The 15,052-nt window shown below is 53.1% G+C and overlaps 1 protein-coding gene across 1 annotated transcript in view; it reads left to right on the top strand.

The window, feature by feature from the left end:
- The window catches only part of FSTL4 (follistatin like 4), a 379,397-nt gene that overhangs the window by 237,171 nt on the left and 127,174 nt on the right, over positions 1-15,052 (top strand). Inside the window, exons 5-6 of the mRNA XM_031449010.2 lie at positions 11,868-12,061; positions 14,631-14,754. Of these exons, the coding sequence (XP_031304870.1) occupies positions 11,868-12,061; positions 14,631-14,754 (318 nt within the window). The remainder of the gene's footprint in view (positions 1-11,867; positions 12,062-14,630; positions 14,755-15,052) is intronic.

Genomic DNA, 15,052 nt, shown 5'->3' with positions numbered 1-15,052 from the left:
GATATGGAGAAATCAGAACCCTCAGGAACTATTGGTGGGAATATTAAATGCTGCAGCCACTGTAGAAAATGGTATGGCAGTTCCTCAAAATATTTAAAATAGAATTACCATATGATTCAATAGTTCTACTTCTGGAATCACAAGCAAATTCCACTTCTGAGTGTATATGCAAAAGAACTGAAAGCAGGGTCTGTAAGAGACATTTATACATCCATGTTCATAGCAGCATCGTTCACAGTAGGTGAAACCTGAAGGCAACTCAGTGTCTATCAGCTAGTGGGTGGATGAGCAGAATGTGGTGCTCATACAAGAAATATTATCCAGCCTTAAAAAGGAAGGGTATTCTGACGCATGCTACAACAGAGATGAACCTTGAGGACGTTATGCTAAGTGACATAAACCAGAGACAAAAAGGTAAATACAGTACAAGTCCACTTATTTGAGATGTTTAGAATAGTCAAAGCCATAGACACAGAAAGAAGAATGGTGGCTGCAGGGGCTGAGGGGCTGGGAGGAGGGGGACGGGGACAGAGTTTCAGCTTTACGTATGGAAAGAGTTCTGGAGAAAGATGGTGGTGATAGTTGCAAGTGTTCTGAAGGTATTTAATACCACTGAACTGTACACTTAAAATGGTATATTTTATATTATGTTTTATATTATTCCCCAACAATAAAAAAGTTGGGGGAAACCAGATATTAGTTGTTCACATAGATGATTTGTCTTTAACCCTCTCAGACCCGAAGCCGCCTTTTCATAGCAGATATTCCATAACATCCCTGTATTATCTTGAAGTGAATATGTGTCTTAACCAGAACTGGGATATAAAGGGAAAATATAGGAAAACTCGTGGGCATAAAACATGCCTTTCAGTGTGTAACTGTTTGGACACCAGCTACACACACCGACTCATAGTGTCAGACGTCAGCCCTGGCACGTGGGTCCTGTGAACACAGAGGCGGCAGAAGTAGCCTGTGACAGGCATGTGAGGTTGACAGTTTGAGTACTCAAGTGACATTGCATCTAGAGGAGTGAGTCTCCAAAATGGTGAACAATTCTTGATAAAGTTGAAAACCGAATTTATAATATACAGCATAGGTGCCTCTTTGGAAAACCCTTGCCAACCTTGGCGGGCAAATAATTTGTGTGTAACATCATGTTAGGTTCTAGGAACAGGAAAACAGTGACTGACTAGATCTTTCACTCCGTGACCGTCCAGCGGGACATCTGAAAACTTGTATGAGATGCCAGCCCAGCAAAGGTTTGTTGGGCAGGACTGTGCTACAAAGAGCGGGATCCCTAAGGTCCCCGGCCCCACCCATTAAGTGCTGGGAATAGCTCCGCCCCTTCCTGGGATCATTTATAGAGCTCCTCTCCTGTGTTGTGAGTTCACACAGAGCAAAGTGTTCACTTTGCCTGAATGTCAGCCTCACCCTGGCTCCAGGAGTCTGGTCCCAGGCACTCACTGAGCCAGCAGCAGCCTCAGACCCTGCTGTGTCTCTGGGCGAGGTCCCCCTCAGCTCAGTGGCCACTCAAAGACCACAGAAGCTCAAAGCTCAAAGCTCAAAGCAGCAGCATTTCTGGACATCATCGACCCCTAAGGAGCTTAATTTTCCACATCTGAGTAGCAGGATTCTTCCCTTTGTTTAGCTGTTTGGAGGGCTGGGGCCTCCACGCAATTCTCAGGAACAAAACTGATGAAATTCCAGAGGAGGGGTGGTGCCCACTGTCTCCCCCTCATCCACTCCAGTGGCCGCCCCCTGGTCCAGCACTACTGCTTCTCCACTCGGTGCTGGTGAGGGCAGTGTGGGGAGCGGGCAGGAGACTGAGCTTCCAGATGGGGCAGTGGAGGAGCCGGAGTCTGTAAGGAGTCAGTGTCCTCCTTCTAGAAAGCATGGATGACTTGGTAGGGAACCAAGTTATATGGGTTTCCCAGGAACACAAGAGTAAAAACTAAAGTTCTTAATGCTGGGAGGGCTTCAGCATTTATTCAAGTTTTCAAACATTATCTTTTCACTCGGGGGCCACCTGATACATGTGCCAGTCAACCTTAAAAAGTCTATGTGGATCCCTCTCCCAGGAATCCAACCAATTTTGCTTTCTCTAATAGGAATGGAAGAGAGCATTGTAAATGTCAAACGGCAGATTGTATAGCAACATCAATAGAACTAGGCATTCATGAGCAAATGTACCATTTATCTAGCAAAGCTCTGGGTGGTTCTGTTCATTTAAATTACCTGATGCTGGGTGAAAATCGAGATGAGGTTTTGTCCGCGAATTCAGGTGCAGGCTGAGGTGGTTGCTTCCACCCAGCAACTGAGTGGAAGTTGCTCTTGTGCAGCAGCTGGGGAAGGGGGGGGGGTGTGGTCTGCATGGTGTGTGTTGGGCCAGGCAGCTCAGAAGGCCAGGTGGAGCCTTCGATGTCCATATCCTCTCTGTGGGCCCAAAGTGGACCCTATACCTTCAACCCAGAACATTCCAGATGCTGGAGTGACAAATAGGACAGTCCAGGAAGAAGAGCAGGGAACGCTGAGCAAGAACAGTTGGTCAGCCTGATGCTGCGGCCCTCTTTGGAGTCTGGGACAGTAAAGGGCTGCTAATGAGTGTGGTAGGCATGTGGTTGGGAGTGGGGTTGGGACTAGTGAGTGAGGGGGGGACTCAGGTGGATCCTGGAGTGATGGCGGGTGGGAGGCAAGCCCAGCACCCTAAACTATGGGCTGGCAGCAGCTAGCCCTCGTGGCCCATGATGGTGCCCACTATAGTCCAAGGCCAGTTCTTTAAGAGACTGAAGACGCTCAACACAGGACGTGCAAAGTCACAGTCTGTGGAGAAGACGAGCAGAGGCAAAGGCTAAACAAGAGTGTGTGGCTTGGAGCAGGCAGAAGCTCCTTGGAGCTGGGCCTTGCAGAAAAGTCAGACTTAAAGAAAGGGCCTTCCAGGAATGGGTACGTGGGAGCCACTCTGCAGGCTGCTTTCTGCAGGTAGTGGGAGGGGCCAGGAGCTGCATCTTAAGCCACGGGGTAAATACCTCCCCAGGAGGCTTGAGTGTGGCGATAGTGACTCATCTGCTCAGAAGTCACAGGCCCCAGGGGACAGCCAGCAGGCAGTCACCAGGTGCCATGCCTTTGAGGACACCTGTTTGTGTCTGTTTGGGGATTGTAAGGAAAACGTATCATGTGTGTGTAAGAATCTCCAGAAATTTTCAGAATTTTGTGGCTGGATCAACACCATCAGTAAAACTACATTGTATTAGTGAAAATGTATCCTAAAGATAAGCCCGTTGGTTTTGCCATTTATTGTTAATTAAATTTTCCCAGAAATGGCAGCAGAAAGATTGTTAACGTTCATGAATTTACATCAAGTTAAACATCTGTTCCTCTTAAGCTAAACTCGAATAAAGTTACGGCGGCTCATAAATTAGACCGGGGAGTGAAATGCATCTTGCTCTTTGCTCGGCTTAGCAGCTTCAAAATAGACCTCAGATTGGTGCACTGCAACTGAGGCCATGTAATACAACCGCATTCAGCTGCGATGCTGGTGCCAGACAATTAAGCTAAGTTTTTGCTTTGGGGGTGAAGATCGCAACTTTGTCTGCGGCAGTAACATTATTTCTCAGGCCCTCTGGGGACAATGTGGGAAACAGGACTGCTGATGTTCCAGTCGGGGTTGGGAAGAGCCTACTCATGAGCGGACCCAACAGCAGCCAAGAGATTGTAGGCACATCTGGTCTCTCCCTTGGGCCTCTCTGGGGGTTCTCCCAGGTGAGGGTCTCAGGACCTGAGCCTAGGGGCTGGGCCTCCCTGCCAGGTCCAGGAAGGACTGGAGTCTCAAGGGTGTGGCTCAGGGTGCTGCTGGCTGCTGTGTGCCTTCTGAAGGGAGGGCCTGTGTATGGCTTGGGAAGGGAGCTGGCCTCCACACCCCCCCCATCCCCGGTCCCTGTCCCCCCATCCCCCGCATGCTGGCGTCTCAGAGCATGGCCCGCCAGCCCCTACCCAGCACTTCCTTCCTTCCCATCCACCTGCTCCTTAGCCCACATCCATCCCCAAGAGGGATGGCTTCTGCTAACGGCAGAGGAGTTTGTGATGTCGAGTAACCTGTGCCCTGCAGTCCCCTGTCCTGGAAGTTTGGGTTTGCAGGGGACTCTGGAAGTGCAGGACTGCCCCGGTGAGGGAAGGGCCATCACGGTGGAAGCCATCAGGGGTGGGGTCTTCGTGGGGGCCTTGGGATCCCCCATCATGACCCCTCAAAATTCTACCCATGTTTAAAGCTCTTGCTGGGAGCACAGAGGATTGCCAGGGTCAGCTCTGTGCTCAGTTACTGATCAGAGCCTCGGTATGGAACTGGACCTTTCCTGAAGCTGTGCCATGGTTGAATTCACCCTCAAGGCCTTCCCACCTGGGCTGCTGTTACAAGCACAGGCCCCCCGCCTGTCCTTTTGCAGGGCTGTCCTGACCGGTGGTGGAACCAGAGGGCAGAACTCTTCATCCTCCTCTTCTTCAGAGGCAGGCCTCAGGAGCTGCATGTGCCCCCCAGAGGGGTTCAGACAAGCCATTTTCCATGGGACCCAATGTCTAACGGGACAGCCGCCCCTTTGTGGCTCACAACCACCTTCCCCTCACCACCCCCTACCTGGCCATGCCAGATTTCACTCTGGCCACTGTTGCAGGTTTTGGGGTGCCCCACTAGTGAGGTAGCGTCCATACACACACCCCAGCTAAATGTACCACACACTGGAGCTGCCCCTCCAAACCCATATCTCACGTACACCCCGCACTTCCAGGAGCTGATACAATGGATGACATAGGCCCCCAGCCCTCTCCAGAGTTCCAGACCTCCGTCACTGTGGCTCAGGATGGCTGGGATTGTCCTCTCCTCAGGGCAGGGCTGCAGCCCTTCTCCACCAAGATTCCACTGTCATCCATTCAGCAGACATTTAATGAGCACCTTCTGTATGCAGGTGCCTGGACCGGGGGCTGGGGTCACACCTCTGCAGCAAGACAAGGCGCAGGCCTCGAGGGGCTCCCATGTAACAGGGCAGCCTGACCCCAACAGTATGGGAGTAACAGGGTGATGCCTAGGGACAGTGCAGAGACAGAGAAGAATGGGGCAGCACGCCAGGAACTCTTTAGATGGGGGTGAGATGTTGGAGAGGGAGGCAAGCAGAGACAGACTCTCTCCAGTCCCCCATACCACTCCTCCCTTCCTGGTGCCAGGTGTCTCCATCACCCCCTCTCCTGCCTCCAGGTGCCTTCATATCCAGGACGTGGGCCTATCTGGGGCCTTGACCACACAGCCTGTCTCTCTCGGTTAGAATCTGAGCTCCCGGCTGCCTGGCTGGCATCTCCCACCTTGCCCACGCGGTACACCCTTGACTCTTGGGAGCGAGCAGCCCCTCCCACACCTGGGACCGGAAGCTTTGCCTGCCACAGAGTAAAGACCATCCCTTTGAGGCCCAATCTGGCAGGGGCACACATGGCTGATGGAATATTCAGTGTCTCCTTCGCTTCTCTTTGTTTTGCAGTAGAAAGTGTGCCCTTGATAGACGTTTAATTCCAGAGGCTGCTACCTGCTTCCTATCTCTCTTGGCTCAAAAAATTAAATGCGGGTGTGCCTGTGTTTCCACTATAATAACCTCCCTCGGAGTGGAGAGATTGTGGCGGGAAGAGGAGAACATTAGAATCTTCAAAGAGGGACAATTATGGAGGGAACTAGATTAATGAGGTGTCATAACAGCTTAGCCAGATCTGCGGCTGACCTTTCTCGTGGAGAACAGGCTTGATAAATGTGGTTCATTACCAAGTTCTGACATGAAAATAGGATCACACTGTGGGCCCCTCAGCAGGCTGATCAATATTTTATCTGCCAGAACAGGCCTGGTCTGTGAGCAGGAGGAGCCCCACACACGCGTGCCGGCGGGAAGCCTGAGGCCAGGGCCGGGGGCTGGTCACGCGGGGCCGGCGCCACCACACAGAGGGCAGCCCAGCCGGCAGGAGGGTGGCTGGGCCCTTCCACGGGCCTGTTGGGGATTCTCATCATGGTCAGGTTGACCGGGACATGAGCCTCGATCCCTGAGAGCAGAAATGTTCCCGGAGATGGGAAGGGAGGGAGGAAGGCTTCACTGATTTAGTGGCCTCCTGTGCCAGGCGCTGGGCATCAGTGACGGGGACAAAGGCAAGTGCTCCAGGCCCTGATTCAGCTGGGGCATCGAGCCCTGTTCATACAAAGAAGCCCTCAGGCTCTCCTGGCCACGTGGACGCTGTAAAGTCCTCTAACGCCTCCTGTTATGTCAGGACCCTGTAAGGTGGTCAGAGCTCTTATTGCCTCCATTCTAAAGTAAGAATTGGTCAGGGACTCACAGCCGCTCAAAGACCGGGCCAGAGGGTCTCCTGACTCCTGTCCAGTGCTCTGTCCAGCTTGCCATGATTGTTACAAGTGGAGTTGGTGTCAGGTGGACGTGGCAGCCTCTGAAGAAGTCTGTCTCCCCCTTAGGACCCCAGGAAAGTCACCCTGGCTTCTTAATGATTCTGCCCTGGAGCCACAGGACTGGTTTCTTAACCACATTCACAAGCATTTAACACTGTAATGCCACATGTTTGTCTGTCCAATGCCGTCCCAGCGGCTTGGAGCTTGCAGTCCCACAGAGGGATGTAACAGACGCTGATAACACCCCATCCAGATTCCCGCAGTCAACCCAGACGTTCGGTGCAGCTTTGGTGGATTATTCCCGGTAACACTTGTAAATAGCATCCAACCTCATCGTCAGCCTGAGGGCAGCCTGGCCTCACTTGGGGAGGCCAGAAGTGCTGGATCAGACGGGGGTTATGCCCCGGGAGCAACCCTCAGCCGACAAGGGCTGGAAGTTGGCGGAAGGGCACCCTGCCCCCTGGGATCTCAGTGGAGCAGCTACGTGTTGTGCTCAACTTCATCTCTCCAAGGTCCCACAGGCTGAGCTCCAGGCGCCCTCAGTGGCACCCCACCCTGTGTTGGCCTTCCGCCCTCCCCAGTCTCCCTTCTTCTTTCCTGCACTTCTTAGGATCCTCCCCAAAGGCACTGCTCACCCTCCGTCCTCCTCTCAGAGGCTGCTCTGCAGGAGCCCAAACTAAGACAGGTCCAAGTCTCGCACAAAAGAACATTCCATAGGTATAGGGAGGACAAGTGAGAAAGTTGGAGGGAGGCGGTTCTCTGTGTGAGTGGGAGGGTGCTGAGCGAGCCCCACAGGAACAGAGAGAAGAGGAGGGGAGAGAGCCCAGGAGAAGGCACCAGCAGGCCTGCGTTGTCGGATTTGATCAGAGCACGGTGAGCGCTGGGTCTGCAGGCATTTTCCCTGGGACTCTCCAAGCCTCATCAGAAGGCTTTGACTTGGCCAAGCTCACCAGGGAGACCCAACAATCCCCATGTTATAATGAAGCAAAGTTTTCTTTACCTAGAAACCACCAAGATACAAAGGATACACTCAATGACTTACCAAGCATGCGGTTAGTACAAATCCTTAGCCCTGCCCACACATGCAGCAGGTCTCCTACAGGTCCCGACTGGGCAGCCCCAGGTGAGCTCGTTCAGGGCACAGACCTCAGCATCATACACAAACATCCTCCTCTCCAGTCTCTGGAAGCCCCACCCTCCCTGGATCAAGAGTGAGGCCAGGCCATAGAGTCCTTGGCTCCAGGCTCCCAGGACCGGCTGGGCTGGGTGTTGCCTTTTTCACCATCGTCATCATCAGCCCCCATGGTGGGGGCACCTGGGAGGAGTGTTGTGGTCCCTAGGCCTCTGCCGTCCCCCCTCCAGGGACCTTCCCTCCAAAGGGGAGGAGCACCAAGAATTCTGAAGCGGGGGGATGCCAGTTTAGATCGGGCCATGTCTCAGCAGCAGCCACAATGCAGGAAAAGAAAGCCGGGTGGAGATTCAGGTAAACAGCCCTGGAGGGAGCGGTAAATGCCACCCCTACCCCCACCCCCAGGGCGACCCCTACCCCCACCCCCAGGGCAGCTCGCTCGCTCGCAGAGCCAGTGCTGCTGAAGTCGTTTCTCATTCCACCCTCAGCTTGTCGTCTCCTGGTGGGCTGGCCAGGTGGGTGGATAGTGATGACCTGCGTGACCATGAGAAGGACCAGGCCCTTGGGTACTGAAGCTCTTGCCCAAATCGAGTAAAGGAAGAGGAAGGTGTGAAAACAGAGGCTGTGTGGGTGGGGCCTCTGGCCTGAGCAGCTGACAAGGCAGCCAGGGCTGGACTCACAGCTCAGGGTCACCTGTGCAGGGGACCTGGCTTCACCTCCAGCCAGTTTCTGGGAGGGAGATTGTGGGTGATTTGTTTTCTTTCTTTATACTCACCTGCACTTTCCAAGTGATTTTTTGGGTTTTTTTGTTTTGTTTTGTTTTGTTTTGATGAATATATGTTTCCTTTGCAATAAGACAAAGGTTTAAAACTGGCAGTGGGGTAGGAACCTTTAGCTAGAGACCAGCTCTGGCAGGTTCACAGATGTCCACGCTCCACCTCTGAGCTGCTTCGTCTGACCCCACTGTGTGATGTGGGGGGATCATGAATGAAAAATTGAACCTGGGACTGAGTAAACTAGTGCTTTTACGTGCCTAGCTCAGAAGCTATGCATTTTGGAATCCAAGAGGGAAGGCTTTTTTTGAAAGGGCAGTCCTTGCTGGAGATGAAATATCTAAGAACTTGATGAGGGAGTTTGGATTTTCGAATCTAAAGTGCCCATCTCCACCGGTGCAGAAATGCCACCATTACGGTGTCTTTCCTCTGGTGTTTATGGACCCTCCAGAGCTGGAGGGATATTAGAGGAGCTCAGGAACGTTGGGCCAATGATTTAACTATTTGAGGCTGAAACTCACATAAAGCACAACTGCTCCTGGGATGAAGAAGGATTTCAGATTCTCTTCCAGGAGCCACTCGATGTATGTCAGGACCCCTACGTCCAGCAGTCACCAGGCACAGTGAGGTGCTCGGTAAAGCAAAGGACAGAGGAAGTTTTGCAAAGCATGATCTGTAGGGCCTGGCTTCCTGACTCAACTCCATACTTCCCTCTGGCCTTGTCTTGTGCCCCCTTCTACCTCGCTCCAGCCCAGACACACCAGGTTCCCTGGGGCTCCAGGCACACGGTGCCACCAGCTTTGCCCCTGCAATCCCTGCAGCCTGGCACTCCCTTCCCTCTGCCACCTCCTCCCACAGAACCCTCATCCTGCAGGTCTCATCCTTAGGGAGACCTCCTTCACCCTGGCCTCCTTAGCTCTCCCTCCATGGGCCCTCTGATGCCCAGGGCGGGAAGCCCATCGTATCCTCAGTGTGCCACCCAGCATCGGGCACAGAGTTTGTGAGTCAATACTGGTAACAGGAAGGGAAGGGCGAGGCTGGTGGTCTGGCCCTAGCAGGAGGCCAGAACAGGGACTCAAGGAGCTGGCCCTGAAGACGGGGGACACCCACCCATTCCCCCAAGTTGATTTCTGATCATGTCCATTCCTTCCTGACCAGGAGGCATGTGCTAGGAAGTGGCCAAGGTAGAGAAGCCACAGTGAACTCACAGTGAGCTCTGGGAATGTAATGGGGACAGAGCCTGGGGAGGTTGACGCAACCCACACAGCAGGACCCACCTCCATGGTTCTCCTGGGATGCCAGTGTGGGAAGTGCTGTCTAGCTGCAGACCCCTGGCCCAGGGCAGCAGGCAGCTCAGAGGAGATCTGGGCCCACCAAGGGCTATAAGGAAGATGGGGGGCTGGTTGGGAGGACCAGCGAGGATGAGATGCCTCTGCCCATCTGACCTGGTGGGGCACATCCTTCGGGTGGCCCTGCTGGACTGTGTTCTTAGTGTGGAGCCTAATTGTATGCTAGCATTGAGTCGAGCCTCCTATCAGCCCCATATCCATCCACTGTGTGCACAGGCTCCCCGGCCTCTGGGCATGAATGCCTGTCCCCAGGAAAGCCTGACAGGCCCTCCAGCCCAGGTCCCTGGGATCCTCCACCCAGAGACTTCGATCACCATATCCACCAGAGCTTCTGTCTTCACTCACATACCACATCCCACTTCTGTCCATAGGCCAGGACTGGTTTCACCCCCTTGGAGGCTAGGGGACAAGATTTGGGCAAAACTCTTCTCATCCTTTCCCCAGACTGACCTTTATGTAGGCTCAGGAGAATGGCCCAGACGTGGCCTACCACGTCTTCCCCTGGGTGGGAGCGTGTTATCGTGGGACAAAGCCACTATTTGCAACACTGTGCAGCGGTATGGACTTAAGAATCACGTTTGCCAACTGGGGACCCTAAGCGCTTGCAGGAATGGCTATCCTACCTGGCCAAAGAGGGATGCCAGCAAGCTTAGGGGGAAGGGCGAGCTGGTCTTGTCAGAGCAGGAAAACTCTCAGAGAACAGATTTGATTATATTGAACACAGCAATTGATTTTTTTTCTAAATAAACATGCAGAAGGAAATGGTAACGGGCATCTGTTTCTGACAAGAATCAATTGACCACAAATGGGTAGAAAATTTCAAAACACAAAAAAGCACAGGAGAAAGTGGTTGGACCGTCCAGGCTTGTCCGGTGAGGGAGGCAGAGAAAACAGATTTCCCCGTTAGCCCTCTCTGCACCAAGCAGCTTCCCAGTTCCTTGCTCTTCAGCAAATGCGGTTCCAATAACTAAGGGAGAGAGGAGCTATGATTTTCTGAGCGCTTACTCAGTGCCAAGTCAGTGCTGTGCCTTTTATATGTATATCTTATTCAACTCTCCGAACACCCCTATATGGGCGGCACCGTTCTCCCCACTTCACAGATGAAATCACTGAGGCACCTTGTACAAGGTACACATTCAGTCTGCACAGCCAGGACTCAAGCCTGGCGGACTCCAGAGCCAGTGCTCTCCTTCAGTGCTTTATACTGACTCTCCAACCCTGAGTTATTAGCTGGTGCCCAGAGCTGGCCTTGGAATTAAGGGGAAAAACTCCAGACCCCAGACACTCCCCTCCCAACAGCGCACAGGCTTCGTCCTGGAATGGCTGGGGAGGAGCTCACACCTGTTCTCTAGGACTCAGCCAAGCCAGGTGCTGGAAGCACATACTCCATCCCGGGAGATTAGGAAGTGGGGCTGGAGGGGATGCCCTGCTCTGCTAACAGCCTGGCAGCCCCTATTCATGGTGCAGTCCTGCAAGGAAACACCTCGTGGCCCGTTACCAGCAAGATAAACTATGTCACGTCGCGGTGCATCCCAGGCCTCATTTGCTAAAACGCTGCGTGGTTCTGATGCTGCGAAGCGAGCACACCTGTGATAAAAGGCCTAAGAGTAATGGGCTGTGGTGCCTCGATTTTAATTTCTTAAAGCTGCCTTTTGTTTCTTGGTCGTAGGCTTGTGTACACATGTCCATTTTTAAGTACTCCAGCTCTGGGAGTGTACCTAATTACTGTAAGCAGGGCTTATTAGTCCTGTTAACTAGACCTCCCTCGTCTACGAGGCCAAGGATTCCAAAGCAGCCTTTAAGGTGGGATTAAGGCAAAGACGAGCTATTACGAAATGGAATTGGGGCCGGCTTTCCTCAGGCAGCTGTGGGGCTGCCGATGGGAGTTCCCCCGACAAATGTCCCCTCCGTCTGGCATCACTGTGTCTGGCATGGAGTAGGTGTTCAAGAAACATTTCCAAGATGAACAAACAGGCTCTTTCCAGCGTTTGCATCATATGTAGCATGTATCCAGGGCTCAGTAAATATTTATGGGATGGACTGGTAGGCAGATGATGAACCAGCCCCATCTACTCCGGGTGCAGCCTGCACTACACGTAGTGGGTGCCCAGTGACTGTTTATGGGTGGGGTGGATGGACGTTCTCTGGATACTGAGGGAGGAGTCTCGCTGCAATAACCCCATCTTCTCTTCCAGGTGACCCATGCACCGTGGCCAACTATGCCCGCCTGAAGAAGGTCCTTCTGGCACTGCAGACCCGCCTGCAGCCGCTCCATGAAGGGGGCAGCAGACAAGACCCTGCCTCCCAGAAGCGCCTCCTGGTGGAATCTCTGTTTAAGGACTTGGATGCAGATGGGGACGGCCATCTCAGCAGCTCTGAACTGGCCCAGGTGGGTATAGCACGCGGTGGAAATCACATTGCAGAGGAATGAGGTGTTCCATGCAGTGTGTGGACCAAGAGAAGCGGGAGAGCCACGTGGGGAGAGTCCTTTGTAACTGACTCTGTAACAAGCCGCCGAGGAGGCCCCGCTCCTGCAGGAAAAAGCCGTCTCCCGGGAGTCAGAGCGCCTGTTCAACCCTCTGAGAATATCTGACAAACAGAACCATGTCGCTGTCTCCTTCCCACCAGCCACATTTAGCCAATATTTACAAACAAGCTCTGAGGCCCTCTCAGCTAGCTGGCAAAACACTTCAGCGGGACTGGGCTCTGATGTTTTCATTAGGAAATAAGTCTTTTCTTCCTGAGTCTTTCACTTGCCTCAGCAGGAAGGTTAAAAGGAAGCAGGCTCATTTCCACCACACACTTTTGGAGCAGTAACCCGGACATCCCCAGGTCCTCGCCCCCTTGGACCTTGCCACTCTGCGACGTCCAGGCGGCAGCAGCCCACGGCCCAGCCTGCTTGCTTGCACGGCGTACGTTCTCAGTAGGTGACAGTGATTATCATTAGTATCGTAATCACCTTTATTGTTGTCACTGTTTCCTCCTTGAACCTTTCAGCCACCCTCTGCTCTGAGGTGGGTGCTACTGTTATCCCACTTCACAGATATTTTTAGATAAGGAAGCCCCGAATCCAAGAAATCAAGCACCTTGCCTGAGGAGTGCGCTGCCTGGGACATGATGAACTCAGACAAAACCCAGGAGGGCAGATGTACAAATCTGGACCTGCTGTCCTCCCAGTACAGGGGGCACCATGGGGGAGGGCTCCCATCCCAAGACTCCATTTGATCCCCTCAAGGTCTGTGGGGACAGCAGGTACCCACAAAACCTCAATACTGAGCAATCACCCAGACAATTCACCACACAGGGTCCCCTTCTCGAGTCCAGCCAGTCCAGAGCCTGCTTGCAGGGAGCACGTTGGAAACCAGGGATCCTAAGACACTTGCAGACCTCACTCTACTCACCCACACCAGGGCAACACATGCAAACCCATCCAAGGCCTGTGCCCCAGGAGGCCTCCCAGGCACAGGCCAGCCTGCATGTCACCACCTCCATCAGCCCTGGCCCCCAGCTATGGCTAAGACCCCAGGGGGCAGTGCCAGGGACCCACAGCTGACCCATGCTGCTCTGGGGAGGGCCAGGTCCTGTTAGTTACAGTTACCTGCAGGAAGAGCCATATGGCCATTCCCCTCCTGCAGGCTGTGTGGGGTGCACCAAGGGCTGGCAGCTTTGACTCGCCCTGGACAGAGGCAGCTAGGGGTTTGTGGCACCCCTGGCCCACATGATTCCTGGGTAGCTGCCAGGTAAACAGAACCTTCCTGGGCACGTTGCTCTAACCTGGCAGGGAAGTGCCCCAAGGCACCTGAAGCCATTAACAAGCGTGGTAATTGGACTATGATTTCCTCTTTAAAATTTAATGTATTTAAAGTCCATTTCATAAATCTGCCAAGCAGGGCCCTGCTAAAGGGGGCCTTTCCTTGACACTGAGTCAGAGGCATCAGGGAAAAACGTGTTGATCATATGAAAAGTTAATCAATTTCCAATGCAGAAATAGACAAAGGGAAATTTTCATCTTTGGAAGATTGATTTCGGGCGTTATGGTTGATCTCCCTTTTATCGAACACTCTTACTTGCTGGGTGAAGGGCCATTTTTTTTAACATTATCACATTAAATTGCCTTTAATATAGCAGGCCCAGCTGAGACTGTTGAGTAAAGAGAAAATGCCTTTATTCCCCTCCCCTCACCCACCAAGTAAAATAAAATCATTTTCTTTCTTCTGAGATTGTCCTTGCAGGACTCTAGTTCCAGACACATACACCAAAAGGTGACTGGTCAGGCTTGGGGGGCCTCTGAGCCCTGCAGTCCAGGCCATATCCTGAGAGGACTTCACAAGGGCCTGCCCGTGGTCCCCAAGACAGAATCCCAAGGGTGGTGGTTTGCGTTCCTGGCAGGAGAAGGCAGGAAGAGACGGGGGCTAGGCCTAGGTCAGCAGAATGGCAGCTTCCTCTTTTGTGGGCTGTGCTGTGGCTAGGAGGCACTGCCCTGAGGTTGGTGAGGACTGGTAGTGGGTGGGGAGGGGTGCACTGATGGAGCAGGGACTGTCCAGCTCTACACAGCTGGGAGCTGCTGAGTTCAGCCACTGTTTGCTGGGGTTATTTGATCAGGTGCCTTCTTTTCTCTTTCCCTATCTATAACACGAAGGGGTAGACCAGGTGACTGCAAGGATCCTTCACATCTCAGACCGTGGTGTCTGTTTGCCTAGACAGGGAAAAGACCTGAATGCTAATCCCTACTCAGCCCCAATCACTGTGTGACCTTAGGAAGGCCCCTTCCCTCTCTGAGCCTGTTTTTTCATCTATTAAACATCAACCGTGGCCCTCTGAGCTGTTGCTGGAGTCCTCTCCCCTCCTGCCCCACCAGGCCAGTGACCACAGTCCCATTTGGCCTGAGCCATTTACCAACAATGCCCACAGCTCTGAACTCACTCCTGGCTTTGGCCTTGCTCCCTTCTCACCCACAGCACGTGTTGGAGGGGCAGGACCTGGAGGAGGACTTCCTGGGGTGCTCGCCAGGCGACCTCCTGCAATTTGATGACTACAACAGAGACGGCTCCCTGACCCTCCACGAGTTCTACACAGCCTTCCGTAAGTCAGGCCCCAGCTGGGGCTCCCGGTGGGCACAGGTCCCACACCAAAATGATGTCAAGGGTCTGGAGTCTGTCCTTGGTTATTTCTAAGGTTGCTTTCTTTTATAGGTGAATGCAGTTGAATTTGTTTTGCAATAAGCCTGAGTTTTAAGAAAAGAGTAAGGTGGGTGGGAGAGGGGGGACTGACTCTGCTCCCTTTGGATAAGGGCTCTTCTCGCTGCTGCTTTTGTGTGGGGAACCCAGGACTGAGATTTCAGCATGATTGGGAGGGCACTTCTGATCTCTGGGGGATTCCA

Source organism: Camelus dromedarius, chromosome 3 (genome assembly GCF_036321535.1).
Source record: "Camelus dromedarius isolate mCamDro1 chromosome 3, mCamDro1.pat, whole genome shotgun sequence".
Taxonomy (NCBI): Eukaryota; Metazoa; Chordata; class Mammalia; order Artiodactyla; family Camelidae; genus Camelus; species Camelus dromedarius.
Note: the sequence above shows the minus strand (reverse complement) of the source record. Positions and strands in the feature narration are given on the sequence as shown.